The sequence below is a fragment of the Apus apus genome, chromosome 1, assembly GCF_020740795.1.
Source record: "Apus apus isolate bApuApu2 chromosome 1, bApuApu2.pri.cur, whole genome shotgun sequence".
Classification (NCBI taxonomy): domain Eukaryota; kingdom Metazoa; phylum Chordata; class Aves; order Apodiformes; family Apodidae; genus Apus; species Apus apus.
This window is the reverse complement of record NC_067282.1, coordinates 103,615,729-103,635,981: the sequence shown is the minus strand read 5'-3', so window position 1 is coordinate 103,635,981 and position 20,253 is coordinate 103,615,729. Positions and strand designations below refer to the sequence as shown.

Genomic DNA, 20,253 nt, shown 5'->3' with positions numbered 1-20,253 from the left:
AATAAAAATAAAAAAAACCTGAAGCTCTGTATTCTATCTTAGGCTTGTTTCAGCTGCCGATATTTTCCCTGCCCCTCCACGCTGACTCTGATTTTCTCCATTTCAAGTTTGCCTTACAAAAGAGAAAACATGCAAATTTTTATGAGACTGTACAGTCCCTTGACCAGCTCTAGTGGGTGAGTGAAGGAGGCTGGCAATATATAACAACAATTCTATTTTTGATTTCCCAACACCTGTTCAGTATTGATAGATACCACTACTGTCGTGGTCTAATAGGTGAATGGCAGTCCCGTGCCTCTTCTCAAGCGAAAGCATTTTTGACAGCAGCAACACTGAAATTAGCAGTGTGCCACATATATATAGTTAATCATGTGTACAGAGAGCTTACTTTAGCGAGGCCCGACAGCTAACATAAAAATAGCCGAAGTCAGAAGACGGGTGGATGACAGTCAGACACAAAGCCCACAGCCACTGCCTTAACTCCCACATTTCCAGCGGGGAAGTAGGAGGGATGCCAGCGGGCTGTCTGCCGGCCGGCAATGGCAGGTTGCGGTCTCACCTCTCCTGGAGGCGACAACGATTTCATTGAACGCACCTTTCAACAGGGAATGGCATCGCCAAACTGCCCCAGGCTGTTCTGCAAGGAGGTCACTGTTACGTGTTACTATGACTGCTTTTAAAGCTACGGCCGGGATACTTCCACTCCGGCCACGCCAGGGGCTGTGTCTGACTGCCCTTCGGCCGCCCCTCCCGCCACGGGAGGCTGGGCGGGGGGAGGGCGCTGCGGGGCCAGCCGGGACGCCTCCTGCCGCCGGCTGCGGGGCCGGGGCGGTGCGGGGCGGTGCGGGGCCGGGGCGGTGCGGGCCCGGGGCGGGGCGGGGCCGGGGCGGAGCCGGGGCTTTGCGGGGCGGTGCGGAGCCGGGGAGGTGCGGGGCCGGGGCGGTCTGGCTGCCCCGCCGGCCCGCGGCAGCCAGGGACTCGCCAAACCCTGGATGGCAGCCGCTGGCTGCGCCCGCCTGGGAGCCCGGCGGTGCCGGCGGCCGGTGCGTGCTCCAGCGCTAACGCTGCCGGCTCAGGGTTTAGTGCCGTGAAGCTGCTGGCACCGGGACGTCGGGGCGGGGGGCCCGGCGTAGAGCCAGGGAGCCGGCACCCAAGGTCCCGGGCGGCTGAAGCCCCGTTTGCCAGGGCTACGTGGCCCGCGTTAGCGCAGCTACGGGCAGCCCAGGCCCTGTCCAGGTCCCCCCGGCGGCAGCAGCGCTGCCCGCGCAGAGGGGTTTACTCGGGCTTCAAGCGGAGCGACCCCTGAAGCCCAAACTGGAAAGCAGGCATTGACCGGTTGCTGCTTCAAGGCAGCAAAAACCTTGCGCGCACACCCCTCTCTCCTCCCCGCGGCAACTGCACAAGTTCGCCCGAGGTGTCAAGGCAATGGTGCAGAGTTGAGCCTGGAAGGTCTCCACACCGACCCCTGAGCCTCAGCTGATCCAGTTCTACACCTTACATTACTCATTTTCTTCCCTTCCGGAGCCAGCTTTTACGTTGCTCCCTACAAACAATCCTTTCAACTATCATTCAGGAAGCCTGTAATGAGCAACATGAAACAGGCAGCTAGAACTTGTTCAGAAGATCAGCAGACCATCTGTCTACAGCTGTTTCTCTAAGATTAATTTCCTAAAATGCTCAACTCAGGGGTGAACACTACATAGCTATTACAGCATTGATTGGTGAGGTCCTTACATCTTTTTGATGGCATTTTAAAATAACAAACTGTATGTACGTGTGTATGATGTTATATTAAGATAATATTTTGTTTTGTCAAACAAGGCCTTAATTCATCATCTTTCCCCCAGCCTCTAATTTTACCCAAGTGGTCATGAACAAGCAGTGAATCAAGGCTACCTTAAAAACTTCAGTAAACCACAAAAAGAGAACAAGGAATGTTTAATTTATTCCTAAGGAGTTTACAGATATGATGGAGGGTTTTGCAGATATTATGTATTTATTTAGGAAGACCTGTTCCGAAATTCTTCTAATTATATCCAATATAGGACCATGAGAAGAACCTGCTGATTACAAAGTGAGTTTCTTGCAGTTGAGCCACCTAGTCCATCTCGTCACCTTCCCCTGTGGGTCGGGGATTTTAATGGCTTTGATTCTGAACAGTCTCTACACTGTGAAGCTACATAAGCATAGATTACAAGTTCTGTCATTGACTGGTAAAAACATTTATTTGAAATGGTAGTGTCTTGCCTACAAAACTTGCCTATCTGTCTCTTTTTCTTCAGGCACGTAACCGTAAGCACCCGACACAAACCATAATGAACGGTGAAGTGCATGAGCCCAAACTGAACATACTGGGATTTGTACTTGTTTCTTTGAGTATAATTAGAAGACAGTTATCAGAAATGTAACAAGTTACTGACAGACATCTGGCAGGCAAGGAAAAGGAAAGTACTGAACCTGCTCCCTTAGTTTCCCTTTCACACTTTTCTGTTTAGTTTAACACAATCTGCATGGGAAGAATAACAGGTGTCTTTCGTCATGAAATCCTATGTAGGAACATACATGCAGAATGAAAATGCTTTTCCCTGGAGCAACAAAAGCTTTAATTCGCATTAAGACAAGCAGTTAGAGGAAGAGGTCTAAGTAGACAAGAGGTGTGAGAAATTAGACCAAGTCTGAGAACTAGCCCTTGATGAGGTTTTGTCTCTAAAATACACGCACAACTTCCAGTACATTTCCCAAGTTCTCACTATTGTATGTAAGTGAAGGAAAGAAAGAGCAATATTGTTCTCACTTCCTATATATATTGATAAGAACATGAGGCAAAAACACAACTAAGGCAAAACTTTATTTTTTTTTGGTAGAAAGAAAAATGAAGTAGTCTTATATTTAAGCAGAATTTTCTGGGTTTCTTCTGCAGCCGAACCTTCATGAAGCCTCATTAAACTGACAGTCTTACTCAGTGCATCTTGTTTTCAAGTAAAGCAAAAACAGCAAATGAGACTACAAATGCCTATTTGGATATTTCTTCCGACCGTGGCACCAGAATGCCCATTAAAGGGGGATAACACCCATCACTATTTTTAATCACCTGCTTCTTACAACGTACCAATCATAACAAACCTTCTTCCAGTTGCTACCCCACTTACTTTTCACTTTATGCAGTACCAAACATCAGTGAGACCACTGCATTTTTGTCAGTCCCACAACTCAGTTCTTGGATCTGGCACCTAGTTCAGAAATTGCTGACCTAATCCAAATAATGCTAAATTATTATACATTTGAAAGTCAGCACGACATACACACACACACATCATCCTCACACTACACTTGCCTGTTAGGCATATGCAATACTACAGTATTAGTTTTACTTGCACTTGGGGAAAAGTGGAAACTGTATTTGTCTGCAAAGCAAGAGATTATCAACAGTATTGTAAACTACACATACACACGTTCCTTCTGTAGTCTTATACTAGCTATATGTGTATACAGCTTCAGCAATTAAATAGTTTTTAGCTTGTTCTTTTTACAGGACACTTACTACATGCCCTAATAGTCAGTTATCTAAAAAAAATAATAAACCACAACTAAACAAAACTGCATAATAGTGCTTTAATATTCATGTTAAAATCCCAAACAGCCTTATGGTAGCTGTTTACCAGGTAGTTACCAGTCTCTTCCAATGACGTGCAGTAATAAAGACAAGTGTCTATCCTTAAGCAGCATCTGAGAAAACAACTTAATGTACCTGCCACTTAGTGGCAGCAATCATTTAGGCATTTTTGGTATTGATACATCTCTTTATCATATAATTTGTGCATTAATCAACAAAAATGTAGGCCCCAATCCAGCAAATACTTGTATGTGTGCAAATGCTTTTCTTCCACGTGGACTATTTCAAGTTAAGACTCATCAAATGAGGAAAGTTAAGAGCTTGCATAAATCTTTACAGGAGTCTCAGTGCTTGAACTTTAACTGTATTAATTCTCAGGACTAAGATCCAATTTTAGACTTAGAGAACACCGGAAACACTCCTATAAAGAATATGTTGCTTAAAGATAAATGCTTTCTAAGCTAGAAAGAGCCTCTAGAAATGCGCCTTCTCTCCAAACACTTCAATCCTGCTTGGGAGTAATGTGGGTCCAGTCTTACTGCCCTAGCTCCTGGCCACTGCATGAGGAATCAGTAAAGTGCTTGTTACAAATTATGCAGTCATGGAACAAAACCAAATTTAAGTACCTCCAGAATGTTTTCAGATTTGTAAACTATGAATTAAGGGCTGACGTCTGATCCCCAGCATTTTTCCCTGAATAAATAACAAATACTACGTTCTTCATTCTGAAGATAAATTAGAATTCTGCTTGTACTAAGTATATTTCACCTTTATCCCAATGAAGTCATCCTCTGCCTCCAGGGGAAAAGCTTAACTGGATTTAATTTCAAGGTAAATGGTCATGCTTGACTGAAACGTGATGCTTGGGCAATTTCACAGGCACCAGCACTCAATGTGACAGATTTTTTGTTTAATCAAACATGAAGCACCAGTACTGTTTACAGTATATCCACTCTGAATTGTGTTCATAATTTGTTCCCAAATGCACCATAATCCTGAGAGGTCTTGCTTGCCCTTTGACCTTTCCTTTGATGTGTTTTGTTCCTCTTGAATAAAGTGTCTTTGATATTAGCTTTGATATAAGTTGTATTGATCTTTGTGGCATCTTCTCATTAACCTACTCTGAATATTTAAATTACTAAAATTTTCACTTTAGATAGAGACACATATATATTTTTAATTTTTTTGCTAGCTTTTAGATAATTAATCTATGAGAACTGGCTTAGACTGTATGTTCTCTGTTGAGAACTTCTGTATGCTCCTCATACAAAACCAAATAATTATTTGAAATATTTAGTCATGTGTTGGGATGTTTTGTATTTTTTTTAAAGGCTTTGGTGTTGCTTATATTTATCTTCCAGTCAGCTACAGGAGAATAGCAACAGCAAACACATTGACAATGCAGTTCATTGTTCGGTTTTCCCATCTCACTGTACAGGTTCCTAGAAGAAAATAGAAATCCAGTGTCTTTACTACATTCACTTTACTGCAGTGTAAATGGTATCAAATAAGCATGAGTATTTCAGCAGTGATTTAAGGTAAGTACTATTATGTCATCTTGGCTATAAATAGACTACAGTCCTCAAAACATTTTCGTTAACTCATACATTGTTTGTTACCTAACATGAGCCTTGTATGCTTAAGACAATTTCCAGGAAAACACAACTGCAGTATCCTTCTATTAAAAAGCTGGATTTGCAAAAATCCTTGAAAATCTCATAATTAAATTGGCAAGACAATCAGACAAGAAATCAGGAAAAGACTGTATCAAATTCCTTCTAGTGTCTACTTTCTGTAGGTTTTCCTCTTCTGTTGTATCAATATATCAATGCCTTGCAGGCCAAGGAAACATGAAGATTAAAAATGTACTTGTTTACTTCATTTTATTATTTTTTTTTTACCTTGGCTGACTTTCTAGTGGCATCTCTAATTTAAAGTTATTCTTGGTGCCCTCTTCTAAAAAGACCTTTCTGAGTCTGTGACAGACTTAAGATCATTTTAATTTTGCTTCCCCATGATACTCCAAACCTGGGAAAAAATTCATTTAGAACTAATTTAGAAGCAATAAAATGCATCCAAAGCCTGGCCAATAGTTAAGAACTGAAAAACATACTGTTAAGTCAAACTATTTCTGTTTTTTGCCATGTTCTGCTCTCCTCCAGAGCAGAGCTGTTCCTGTACAGCACACAGGCAGATATGTTCAGGATCAGCCACTTGCATTTGCTGCAAGCAACATTTTACTGTTTCTTCGACTGATCTGTGGTTACTGACGAGGATTAAATGCTTTGATTCTTGTTTCAGTATGAAGCCATTTCTACTCCCACTTCTTATAATTTACAAAGCAATCACTCTTAATGCAGGCACTAACTGCTAACACAGTATTCCTGCTGGGATTGTAAACATGCATCTAATCTTGGAAGCTAAAGCTTTCTACAATCACTCTTGAAAATGTTTAGCCTATTACAACTGAGAAATAAGTAACTTTTCTTTTGCCACAAACTTATCACTTGACTGAGGAAATTTACCATCAGTTGTGGTATCCCAGAAGCACGAACTTGCTGTGTGAAGACCAGCTCCACTCCTCTGCATCACTGCACAGGTTACTGCAAGATACAGTCGTAAAATCAAGGAATTAGTTATTAAAGAAGGGGTGAATCATTCAGTACTTCTGAACTCAAGCCTACATTGTTTTCAAATGGCTGGCAGGCAGCACACAGTGGAGTCAAAACCCTTTTTGACTATCCCCTTGCTCTCAGTATTTTCTTCAAGAACTTGGTATGCAGTTCACAATTATTTTTACTCGCATAAAGACACCTGCTTTAACAAAATGCTTGTTAATAGGATTATGGTTTTTATCTCTTAAACTGCTTAGGTATGGCTTGTGTCATGTGCACATCAGAATGGGATTGCAGCTACTGTCCTCACAGGTAGAGCAAAAGTCACACTTGATGAGAATTGTTTCTTAAAAGTGCTAGTTGGCTGCTCTCTGAAAACACAGAATCATAGAATAGTTTAGGTTGGAAGGGATCTTAAAGACCATCTAGTTCCAACCCCCCAACCATGGACAGGGACACCTCCCACTAGATCAGGTTGCTCAGAGTCCCATCCAACCTGGCCTTGAACACTGACAAGGATGGGGCTTCCACCACTTCTCTGGGCAACCTGCAATGATTATAAAACCAGTGACAATCTGAAACCAAGACTTCCCAAACAGAACAGTGCTGCTACACTTGCTATTTCACCAACGCTCCATGTAAGAACCAAACTGGATTAAACTTATTGCCATTTCCCTTCCACAGATATGCACATAAATATAGTGGGACATCACTTAGCTTAGGACTAAAGTGTTTGAAATGTCTGTATTTATAGGAAGCTTAATCCTTCTGAAAATTTTATTTAAGATAAACAGCATCTATCTCCTAAACCAGTATGAGAAAGTGGATATAATAGTTTTGGGTTGCTTAACAGTAAGGAAAGATTGTGCAACATGTCATCTTCTGTGCTAAGTATTGCTACTATGCTTAGACCAAGTGAAACTGCCATGGTTTTACCAAAAATCCATGTAACAGAAGAGTTCAGGTATCTGCTCTGCTTTGTTTACAGTTTTAAACTTTCTACTGAATATAGCACTGCATTCAAATGAACCTTTCAGCAACTATTTATTGTAATTCTATGTGGTAAGAGTATCACTGCTTATACTTACCAATGTACTTATATGTTTTTCCAAGTTTTACCAGATGTGTCAGTGACTGTTCTACTATAGCAGCAGTCCACTGGTTGACTTTGTTGTGATTGTAATCTGCCTTGCCTATAACACTTTCTATGCACTAAAAGAGAGAAAAAACAAAACAGTTACAGTAAACATACTTCAAAATGTACAGGTTTAAAATCTCTCACATAATCTGAGGAATTTTGTCTGGCAACAGGATTACTTTAAATCTCTTGAGGTATTAGTTGCTGAATGGGAAGTAAAATGAGCATTCTCTGGAACTTATTTTTAGTACATATTGACCACATTATTACATGTAGAAAAATGAGGCTCTGACCAAACATTTCTCATAGGAAAGATTTTAGCTATACGCTTTCAGTCCCAAGTTAATTTAATGAATCTGTTCACCAATGAAGATACTAAGACATCCCACTGTTCCTAATGATCCCCTACTACAGACTGGCTTTCAGAAGCTACTGAACTGGAAATGGTACTACTCAAATAAAGATGTCAGCTTAGGCTGGTCAGCCTTTCAGAGATGTGAGCAATTGTTGAGAGATACTAGTTGTTTAGCTTAAGTAAATACGTTTTCCTTAGAATAAGTTACTTTGATTTATAATGAGGCCTTGTGCAGCCTGGTCTAGTGTGAGGTGCCCCTGCTCACAGCAGAGAGGCTGGATCCTGATGATCTTTAAGATCCCTTCCAACCTTAGCCATTCTGTGATAATATTGCAGAATTTATGCTTCTTCCTTGGTCTCACTTACTTAGCATGAGCAGCTAATTTACTGAAGCCTTAGGCTGCAACAGAGTTAATTTTCTTAGTAATTTTCCTAATAGCTGGTACAGTGCTGTATTTTGTCTTTTTAGCATGAGAAAGATGTTGGTAACACACTGATGTTTTGGTTGTCCTTAAGAAATGTTTTTCCTAAGTCTGAGACTTTTCCGGTTTCCCAAGTTCTGCTAAGGGGCACAGGTGCAAAAGAAGCCCAAACCAGAAGGTAAGGCAGCTACAGCTGTCAGCAGAGACTGCAAATCAACAAGGTAAGAACAGTCAATGGCCTGTCTGTCTGGACACATAAGAAGAATCCAACAGGGTGTAGGAAGATCCTAGACCAAAAACTCCTATTGGACTAGAAGACGTGTACAGTTCACAAGGGGGTAATTGCCCAGTGATTTCTTTGTTCAGGGTCCCCTTCTAGAGGCACCCAGCTCGAGCTGACCCTGCTGCTCTACCTCCCAATTACATTATTTATTTTTATAAAATCTGATGTCTGGGACTCTGCTGTGAGGAGAACTAGGGTCAACCCTGAAGAAGGATGAAATGCACCTGAGAGTAAAGCGTGTGTGTGTGTGTGTGTGTGTGTGAGTGGAATCAAAAGGGGTACCTGTCAGTTCACCAGAGTCATCCATTGTGAAGGGACTCTGGCTAGCAGTTGGAAGACTCAGGCAGTGAAAGTTCACCCACCACTCCCTGAATGGTGGGCAAATGCTCCAGCAGTGGCTTCTCCTTTAACAGGAGAAAATCTAAAAAAAATCTTCAGCGAGCCAGAGCCACAATGGTGAAATGTATACCCCAGCTTACAAGACAAGGAGGACAGAAAACCAAGAGATACTCAAGGGTCGTATTTTGCAGCACGAGAAATACTTGAATGGCTTGAAAATTAGGTATCCTCCCACAGCTACTGATTGGCCAACACTTCCTTTAACTTAAAACAATTTAACAGAAGGCCTTCTCTCTAATTGTAACTCTCCAATGGTTTTCTCTGCTCCTAAGAAATTCAGAACTACGTGCTGATGGATACTTCTTAAAATTGAGAAATGTAATTAGGAAATGCACACCTGAAAAAGGTAAGTAAAGTAAAACTGTGTTCTCTGATGCAGCAAGATGAATCCCATGTACTAACCACCTACTAACAGGCTGTGTAAGGGTTTTGTGCCCCAGATCTTAAAAAGCCCAATTAGTTCTGATCACAGTGTATAAAGCTGAACAAAGGACTCAACGGAAACTAGCATTCACAAAATAGAATAGAAGATAGCAGAGGGACAAGATCCCTTGGGGATTTTTGTCCTTCCAGAAATGTACCCAGTGCTAGAGCTCCTCAGCTCTGGATAAGCTTTCAATCAGAGACAAAAACACTTGGCTTTACTCCCAGTGCCTGGTGGGAAAGTAAAGAGACTCTGTCATACCATATTTGGCCTTTCAAGGCAGGGACAGTTACATAAAGGGTTGAATCCAAGAGCTTGCTGTTGAGTACTGGAGCTGCTCTAAAAGCCCAGCCCTTTCCCTTCCAGACAGGACAGGTGAGAAAGGAACTGCAGACCCCATCTAGAAGTTCCTTTCTCAAAATCGTATTTACCTGCAAAATGTGACAGCATTTGTGCACCACAGACTCTTCTTTAATCACTTTCCATTTACTAGGCATGTAATTTAGACCATCAGGCTAAGCACTTTCAATCTCCTCCCTTCGTGTAAAAACTGTTTCTTTAAAGTACTGCCAGTATAACAAGCTCACGTCATGCAATCTCCTGCTCAAGCCAAGGCTAACTCCCAAATCTCATCATGTCAGTCGAGGCCTTCTTCAGGCAAGTTCAAGTTTTAAAAATCTCAAAGAATGGAGACTCCACAAGCTCTCCCTGTGGTCTCTCTAGTGATTAACTACTCTCTAGCTGGATAAAGAGGGGAAAAAAGAATTTCCCTTGCAATGTGTGACTGCTGCCTCTCATCTTACCACTGTGATATGAACTCTGGCTCTCTCTTATCAATCTTCTCTTATTAAGGTAGTTGAAGACAGCAATTAGGTGAAGCTTAAAGCTGCTCCAAATGAAACTCCATCTTTATTTGATATAAATAATAGTTTCACCCAAGTTTGAATTTATCCGGGATGATCAATGAAAGTAACTGCTTTCACTACAGTGCAAGGTAAGGTAAAGGTTTTCTTTGAAACAGAGATGTTAGTTAAAACCTACCTCCTTAACTATGTTGTGGGCCTCATCAGCATTGAAGATCATCTGTAATAAAAATGAAATATTATTATTTCAGATAGAAAGTAAACAAATGATGCATTTTTACTCTACGTAACACGTAATGATCAGGCCCAGTATCTAGTTCTTTGTATTGTATAAGTCAGTTAGTAGAATCCTAGAATCTTACTTTTTTCCCCAGCACCTTATATACTTTACTTAGCATTGTTTTGCTAGTCATATCTGAAAGGGTCCAAAAAGCCTGGGCCTCAGCGAGCTCAGCAGCAGGTTCAATTTACACCCTGTGTAAAGATTAAATTCCACCACTGCCTGTGCTTGTCAAGGTAATATTCTCCAAGACTAAGAGTTAAATGCCAAATATTTTCCTCTGGCTCTTAATTCTGGATTTTATTGGAGTCAAAGGCTTACTAGTCCAAGGGTTGCATCTGGGTAACAAACGGTAACAGGAGGTTCTGCAGCCTCCGTATCAAAAAGACTCATTTCCGCAGTCATTTATCTTATTCAAAGAACCTTCCTGAGTGCAGGAAAACCTCCCAAGGATTAATGCCTCCTGTTTTCTGCTCCTTCCTGCTCGCGTTTCCATTGGCTTCCCAAGGAAACATGCATGCCATCTGCCCCTCGGAATCTAGCAATTTGGAAACAGGGGCCACGAGAGAAACCCCAGGGACAACGACACTTAATGAACGCTGGTGGCTGGAGACGCGAGGGCCGGGGAGGGCCGGGGAGGGCAGGGAAGGGCCGGGGGGGGCAGGGAAGGGCTCCCCAGCTGGGGCTGGCAGGGCTCAGCCCGCGGCGCAGACCGGGCCCAGCACTGGGGCGGGGGGGGGGGGGGCGGTCTCTCCAGGGCCGACAGCCGAAAAGCGGCCGCAGCCCGAGGGCCCCGCAGCGGCCGGTCGTGCCCTCCAGCCCCGCGTCCCTTCCCTCGCAGAAACTCTTCTCTCCCAGAACCGAAGCGGGTGACCCGCAGCCCCCTGACAGGCAGCCGGCAGGGCCAGGGCCCCGCCGGGAAACCCCGACCCGCCTGAGGGGCCGCCAGCTGCGGCGCGGGCCCCGGGCTGCCCGGAGGGCGGGGAAGGGCAGCCCCCCCCCCCCCATCCCCCGCAACCCGCCCCCCGCAACCCGCCCGGCCCGGGCAGCGCTCGGGCTGCCCGCCCGGCTGGCGGCCGGTCCCTGGGGCGCGGCAGAGGCAGCGCAGGGCGGGCGGGCTGGCGGGGGGCCCTGCTCCCCGCCCGAGCGCGGCCCCCACCTCGTCGTTGTGGGGGTGAAACTCCTCCATGGCCCCGGCTCGGGCGGCGGCTGTTCCGGCAGCGGCGGCGGGTCCTGCGCGGCTCCGCCTCCGCCGGGCCGGGCGGGGCTGCTGCGGCGGCGGGCGGGGCCGGCGGGGCGGGGCGGGGGCTGGGGGCTGCTGGTGCGGGCAACCCTGCGGAGCGGTGTGCGCAGCCCCCCCCCAAGCGCGGTGGATGGTTTATCTGTAGTGTGTGCCCCGGGCTGGACGCAGAGCGTTCCCGAGGGAGCGGCTTCCCCGGGGGGGCAGTCGTGGCGCTGCCTCCCGCACCCGCCCGGCGGTGTCTGTCTCTTATTTCCTGGTTCTGGGTGGATCCGCGTCGGTTGTCTGGCCCGGCGTTGACGCTGGGTGTTAAGGATGGCGAGTTGCAGCTTCAGGTTCTTCTAATTCCACTTGAATATGAGGAATTGACGCTGAGATTTGTTTGACCATGTGCATACGTAAATGCATCAGATATTTTCTCTCCTTCTGAAGTTGCCTGGGAAACAGGAAGGACAAAACAACGCAGAATTGTCAAATGCCGGGGGTTTTCATCATCATCATCATCATCATCATCATCATCATCATCATCATCATCATCATCATCATATTATTATTATTATTATTATTATTATTATTATTATTATTATGCTATTGTTATCAGATTGTTATCAAATTATTATTAAATTATTGTATTATTATTATTATTATTATTATTATTATTATTATTATTATTATTATTATTATTATTATTATTATTAAATTACTACTACTATTTTGGAGGAAGGTCTTGCGTGGATTTACTCCCTGTGATACCTGGTCTTTCTAAACAAGACTGAACACGAGTGAGACGACCAGGGCTTCCTCCTGTTCCAGTTTTGGAGGCATATATATGGACAGAAATACACTTACCTGACTAACATGTCTCTTGTTCACTGTTACTTGTATGTACACTGGAAATACTCTCTTTGGAAAACAGGAAAGCACATGGGGAAGGAAAGCAAAACATCTTTATGTTGCTTGCTCTCAAACTAGCTTTCATGTTCAATATTTGCTGCAGTCGGAGGAGAAGATTGAGCACGAAGACTAAATCTTTATGAGCAAGCACAAATGCATATAGCCATAGGAAAACACACAAAACAACATCTCCTTCAGTATAAAGTTTTTGTGTTGTGACCTCTGCAAAATTTTCATAGGCTTTCAGACTTGGAAGCTATAAAGAGTAAAATAAAATACTTTTTAATGTACTACTAGTTCAAAGCTAGGGCTGAAATTGCATGTTTATTTTTAAGGAGACAAAAGCTGGTGGAAGCATGTTTTGTATATGCACTGGCATCCTGGAGAAAAGCTAACAGGGCTAAAACTTTCCCTTGGGTCCTGTGCATTTTTTATTCTCTGCATTTTCAGAGATCATGCCCATTTGCAATTGTGTCTTCTGGGTGCGGTATCTTATCATGTGAAAATACTTTCCAGACTATTTTTCAGTTCTGTTTAGAAATATTCAAAGAAATACCTTCTTTGAAATATTAGCAGCAATTATCTCAGCGGATTTCCCAGAAAATAGAGAAGGTTCCTGAATGATTTATGTGTGTATACATGTGGAGGTCCTAATGCAAAAAAATTTACCCGTCCTTCCTCCCTTGCTACCCTTTATTGATAAGAGGAGATCAAGAGGTCTGAGAAAATTCTGAGTCCATCAGGCTCAGCTCCACATCCAGAGAGGCATTAGATAAATAGCAAAATGGCAAAACAAGTATTAATCCAGGAAGTGTTTACAAATAAACACCCAGTATCATCCATGAAAAAACAGCACAGATTTGCCAAGAGTATATGTCAAATAATCTGATTTAATTCTTTGGTAGGACAGCCGGTTTAATGGATGAAGGGGAAATTAATAGTAGGTGTGTTATTTGGTAGTAAATGTCTCTTTTTTATGCTCTCCCACACAAGAATTTGTAATCTAGGGAAAAACTAAATAATCATTCTTAAAAAGAGGTTATCAAAAGTAGGAGGAATAAATGCAAGAGGATGGTTGGGTTTTTTTGCCCCAAGAGCTAATCAGTACTAGTAGAAACAAGCAGAATAATGGAATAAAAAGGGTGCTTATAAAGGGTTTTTAATAACAGCATGTTGAAAGAAGTTACAAGCACATTGAATGATGGGATCAAAATTTAAAATATTGAATCGTTTGAAGAAATAAATCAAGAAGAAATTTCGTAAAAACTCGAAGTACTATCTGTAAAATGAAGAGATCGAATGCACAAATACAAAATGGGGACTAATTCTCCAGGCAGTGGTGCTGCAGGGAAAAATATGAAATTACAAAAAACAGGAACACAAATATGATGTTAAAAGTAACTAAATCAAGTAAAGAATACCGCGGAGGGCAGTTATGTTGTTCTGCTTGGTGCTGATCAGGCACTGAATGTAACTCTCAGCCCAGTGTGGTAGCAGGACAGAGATAGAAAAGTAATTCTTCGGAAGGCAAGAAGACTGAAAGGAAGCTTAGAAAATGTGATCTGTGGAGGAACTGCCTTTTTTTTATATCCCTTCTCCAGCCTTCCTTGTCGATGTGTCTGAATGGGTAGCAATTTACTGAAAAAGGTGATTAATGGGCCAATATATGATGAAAGGCAGGGCAAGAAACAATGACTTTAAATGGAACTCAGGGAGAGTATTGAAGTATTAGAGTAATAAACTCTGGAGCAGACCTGGTTTGGAATCACCTTCGCTGAATGAATAGCACATTAGATAACATCTGCCAGGCATGCAGCTAACCTTTAGAGAGAAGGAGGTTTAAAATCATCTTTTGAGGTAGTTTTAGACTTACATTTATTCAATTTTCACAACTGTTGAGTGGTTATTTCCTTTTTTTCCCTGAGTCATATTTTCCTTTTTATTTCTTGAGAATGACTAATGCTGTTACTGGTTTCACAAGAGCAATGCTAGATGGTAGCACGGAGCCAGTACACATCTTTTCAAGGGGAGTTACCTGATAACATTGCTTAATTCTTTATTACACTACTGTGAACTGAACACTGGAAAATGCAAATGGATTTGCAGTACAATTAGTTCTGTGAATTGTAATAGGAGCTGTGAAAAGTGCTGAAAGAAGTGGCTCAGAAATACAACCCTAAATTTGAAAGTGCTGTTGGCTGTCATCATTCAAATGCAGAACAGGGGCTCTTAGAGAATGAACAGAGCAGCTCAAGTAATTTGTTGGTTAGAAAGCAAGTATTTGAAGGGGATCTGGCATACTGGAGAGGTGGCAGGCTGTGCAGATCCTGTGCTGCTTGAGCAGAGGCAATAAAAAATGTGAACACCAATGCAGCTAAAATATTATGCCTTCTCTCTCACTTTTTCCTTTAAACTGTTGTAAATATTTTTAAACTTCACTTCTAACTTAAACTGTTGAGTACAAAACCAGCATAATTCTGGTATTTAATTTTTCTTAGTTCCTAAGCTACATGTGGCCAGATGCTGGAGGAAGGATCGGAGCGTGCTGCTCTTGTTCTTAATCGTTTCCTGCAGGCTCAGTGCTTAAGTACCACAGTGGACAGGGTGGTGGATTAGATGGACTCTTGAGCTAATCAGTATGGCAGCTTCTATGCTGGCTCTAGCAGAGGTTTCAGTTATTTGCTTCTCTGAATGATATTTTCTCCTGAGAGATGTTTTAATGCTAACTGCAGTGACTCGCTAGAACTCCCTTTGCAGAACTGAATGCCCACTCAACAATTGTTTCAAAAATTCTTTGTGGATTGTCATAAATATTGCTATTTCCATAGCTACAAATGGTTTGTCAAAGCAGATTCTGCATTTTTGGAATTGTCATGGTACTGTTAAATCACACTGTGATCATGAGTGAGAACAGAAGTACAGCACCAAGCCTGTGCAAATGTCTTAGCGTGGCGTGGAGCTGGAATAGCTGCATCTGCACGGAGCTGCCTTTGGTCTGATTTGCTGCGACGTGCAGGGCTTTTTCTCAGTCCCACACTGGAGTGGCTGGATTTCAAGTCCATACTGGCTTCCTTAGAGGCTGATTTGGTTTGTCAGATGACCTTTGTGGCACGACAGTGTACACAGCTGATTCTAGGGTTTACCTTGACCAGATGAAATTCTTAAATGCTTACTTTATCTCAGGAGCAAGTATGTTAAATCAATGCCTTCCTTTCCCCATGCTCATTTCCCCACCTCCCAGCTCCTGGGGCACACTGCTCTGGCATAACTGCTGCAATGATAAAAAGCACAGTGGTCAGTACTGCTGGTGGACCAGGTACTGGTACTGTGGACAGGTCCACTGGTACTGTGCTGCAACACGTGAACAGGTAGCTGCAGATGACTCTCTGGCACTTAGTACTAACAGAGAGTGTTTGAAGTGCTTCTTTTTTCAAGCACTTCTGAAAACTTATCCTAAGTTCAGGTGACCAGAGAGCACCCAGGGGCAAGTAACCTGACTGGCTTAAAAAGAAAAGCCACCGTTAGAGAAACAGATTTGAAGCACAATGTTACGCGTGAAGATTGTGTGGACAGCACAGACGTGAGAGAGACAGATAAAACAGTAACAGAAGCAGAGTGAGGAGGGAAAAAGAAGTTGACAGCCAGCTTGGAGGATTTTGGAACATGAAGCCCAGCATACCTGCATTTCAAAATACTTCCACTGGTCAACAAATGACAGTGGATCACACAGGCAAAAGGAAGCATAAAAAATTAGTCACATACTTTTTTGCAAGCCTTGGATTGAGCGTCTTGTAAAGGCTTATTACAAACTAATGCTGCAGCCTTTCTGAAGTCCAGAACTGTCAGCATGGCTTTACTCAGTAATACTTGACAACTAGAGAGACAAAAAAGTCAGGAGGGTGGAAGGTGTTACTTAAAGGTCTTCAGATACCAGATTTCTTGGAGCATGAGAGGAAGATGCATGCACTGTTTATCGTTTGTTCTGCTTCAGTCATTTTTCTCATGACTTGGTAACTACAAACCAGGAACATCAGGAACCACTGCAGAGCAGAACACGAAAGTGAAAACCTAGGACAGATGATGTCTTTTTTACCTTGTTCTGAAAGTGATGCCTTTGTTCCATAAGATAAGGAAACGAGACTATGTCTAACTGGTCAATGGCAATGCACACTATATTTAGAATGTATTATTAATTTTTTACATCTATTATACATTATTATTCTGTATTAACAACTTTTGGACCAATTATAGCTGTAACTCTGGATTTAGAAAGTCAATATATAATCCTGTGTATAACAGGAAAAGACTTGGTTTCCCAAGTTGATCAAATAAACATTATAGAATATATTTTACTTTTCCAAAACACTGTTTAGGAAGACAATATGCAAGGCAATTTAGTTGAAATTGCTAGTGGTCAGAATTTTAAAATACATACCTTAAAGGAAATAAATTGCATGATGTGGTTGTTTTTGTTTGTGCCCTTGGTTTTTTTAATGACTAGAACTTGGCTGGGTTCAGTTGAAATGGTTCCAGAGCTATTTGTTCAAAATTTATTGAATTACTTCCTCCTACAAACCAAAATTCACCACATATGGACAGTGTGTGATCCCTATATTAAAATTCTCAGTTGCAATTTGCTTTACTTAAGTACATGGCTAAGCTTTGAAGTCAAAGAGCCAGAAGTCTTAGCGAGGTTATTGATACGACTATGAAGGCTCATAAATTTCAATTATTTTTGAGACAATTATTTATTTGTCAAGACTTCTGAAAATGGTAACGTGGTAAAGAAAATGACCTTCAGTGAGGTTACTGAGTAAACATCAGAGTGTACCAAGGCTGCCTGGTCACGTTTCTAACTCTTCACTTGCTCCTGATAAATTATATTAAACGATATCTTAAAATGCACAGAATATGGTGTTGTTACTCAAGCAGTAATCAAAATGCTGCTGTAAGATTATAAATTATGAGAGCTCTTGTGCAAAAACTCCTACAGTTTTTGGTAGAAGATGACAGGTTTTATGATGTATAAATATTTAAGTAAAAATAAGAACTGTTTAAAATGTATTTGTTTAAAAACATCTAGTCTGTGAATTTTGTAATTGTATACTCTGCATAAAAAACCTCTTAATCTCGGTCTTTTATAGTTTAGAAATGCTGCAGCATCAGCTGCTAAAAGCAGACATACTGCTGTCCTTTTCTCAAATGCATGGAAGTTAAATACGATGTGGTTCTTTACCATCACCAGAGCACTTATTTTTTAAGGTATTATTTGCTTTAGTGAGGTGAAATGAACCATTACAAGACTGGGATGCATTCCTGACATTGTTCTTAGTACAGCTGATGTCAAATGCCATACCACTAGATGTTAAATTAAAAACTGGCAAGAATGTTACATGGATATATTTACCTTTTGGTGATCTTATTATTTCCCTGTTGTTTGAAAAAAAAACAAACCCAAACAATCACACACTACTGTTAAGGCTGAGCAAACACCACAAGACAGCTGAGCTGATGTGAAGGCTCAGTGTCAGCATTTGGAGTGGTCCAGCTCCTCTCCCATGGATTTCCTTCCTCAGCAGCACAACCCTGCCTTCCCTAGCAGCAGCTCCTGTCCTCCAGTGACTATCCCTTACCCTTCTGATGTGGCTCACTAAATCAGCAGTAAAAACACTGAGCAACTTTCTTTTAGTTTTCTGCTGACCTGCCAAGAGGTCAGACACACAGCAGGGCAAGGGAGAAGGCAGGACACTGAGGAACAGAGAAAAAAGTAGTAACTAGCAGATTTTACCTTTCAGCATCTGCAGATTATTAGACAAACAGACAAAAATTAGACAGCCTTTTAACCAAATATGAGCTCGTTTTCCCCAGGTATCAAAAGATTATTATTTTTTTTGGTAGACTTTTCTACATGGTAATCGTCTATCTATACCCGTACTAGAAGGTACTGTTAGGCAGCAAGAAGTCTTAATTATTCTTGTCTGCTGCAGGCATGGTTAAGACAATGAACATTTATTCCAGGTAAAAGGAAGAGACATTGAACATCCCTGTTTCATCTTTCTGGCTGAAACAATAACAGCCATTGTCCAAAGTACTGTCTAATGTATGATGAAAAGCATGAGAAGAAACTGATTTTTTGGACTAAAGGGCTTCTCTGAACTGGAAATAGGTGATCTAGCAGTTATCTTCATGTGTGAAGGGAGGTAGGGCCAGCCAAGAAACATGATCATGCCCTAAGGACTCAGAGCATACTTTGGAAAAAGTGCTTTCTACAAAGAGAAAACTGGATGTCTATGTAGAAAAGTCCCTGCAGAAAGTATTATCTTCCTGTAGTGTTCAAGGCAACACAGTTGGGCTGTGTTTGTAAGTCACTTAAACCATGTTGAAGAAACACTTCATTCAAGATGACAGCTTTTCTCTGGGCAAAAATTACTTCATAAGGCTACAACTCTGAACAAGTGTTTTGAGCAAAGCATAATACAAGCAAAAGAAAGACAAATTAGTGAGTCTTGCCATATAATTGAGTTTTCCAAAGGGTGAATATTTTTTTTTATAAAATAAATGGAAGTATTTTTTGCTGTGAAGATATATTTGCCCTCTTAGTAATTTTTTCCAGACCCTGTTTCCAATGCAGAATGCGGCTTCTAGTTTCCTAAGCTGTTTTTTCTTGTCAAGGACAAGTTCAACCAATTTATTTGAGCTAAAATGTCCTGTCAGTTTCTGAACAGAATGGAAAGCATTAGCTTAGAAAGCTTGGTTTAAATGGTTGGTGTTGGTGTCAACAAATATCTTTGCTTGTGGCAGAATACTTAAATAGATGAAAGATAAATATGAGGTTCAGTGAGTCAGTATACTATGTTAATGCATTGCATGAACCCTGTGGTTTTATAGGTTAATTTTCTGGTTGGCATATATCGAAGTGGTAAGTACAGTGAGTCAAGATGACACAAAAGCATTGGTGAAGCATCTTGACCCTGAAGTAGTTCAGTGACAGCAAACACAGAAGAGTTTTGCCTGACACTCTAGGGGTTTTTGCAAGTTAGATGATTACCAGCATTTAGGTGACTTGAGATGCCTTCTTGTTGAACTTCACAAATTTTATATATAGGAAATAACTTGGTTTCATGAAACCACTGAAATGTTTCTTTTTGTAGATGCCATTAAAATTCTTTCAATAACACATTCATGAAAACTATAGATATTTTACTGATGGGTTTGCTAATTGATAGAATTGTAGCTAGATATTTGGAAGTGAAACAGCAACTAATTCTAAGAAGTACCTTGGTACATTTAGTATGAAATTATATGTTGTGCTCCCAGTTTATGCTTTGCAGGTGCGTCATACATGTTCAAGTTCTACTAATGGTTCCTTCAGTGCTCAAGGAACACTTCTTTATTTCCTACACAGGGCACCCAGATATTAACTGAACATTTCTTTATGCAGAATTTCATTCCACAGCTCTCTCTCACTTTGCCTAGTTCTTGCTTGTGCAAAGAACACTATAGCTGACATCAAAATAATTGCCTAAGTAAATAGTGCACATAGTAATGGGGGCTGTAAGAGCATTCCCTTGGCTTGCGTGTGTTCATTGTAGGCAGTAATTAAAGTATTGGCTTAATATAGCACAGTGAGATGTCAATAAGTGCATTCTCCTTTTTCTTTTAAATGTAGTACAGAAAAGCAGGAGCAAGTAAATAGATTCCTCATTTTATGATGTGAGGTAGAGAAG

General features: G+C 41.7%; 1 protein-coding gene across 1 annotated transcript; it reads right to left on the bottom strand.

Annotated features, from left to right (window-relative positions):
* Positions 1-3,598: 3,598 nt before the first annotated feature.
* DYNLT3 (dynein light chain Tctex-type 3) lies at positions 3,599-11,639 on the bottom strand. Its single transcript, XM_051643967.1, has 5 exons — positions 11,552-11,639; positions 10,291-10,332; positions 7,317-7,440; positions 6,139-6,216; positions 3,599-5,055 (listed from the first exon to the last, which is right to left on the bottom strand). The coding sequence occupies exons 1-5, from the start codon at positions 11,579-11,581 to the stop codon at positions 4,979-4,981; spliced, it is 351 nt and encodes a 116-aa protein (XP_051499927.1). The 5' UTR covers positions 11,582-11,639; the 3' UTR covers positions 3,599-4,978.
* Between the last annotated feature and the right edge of the window lie 8,614 nt (positions 11,640-20,253).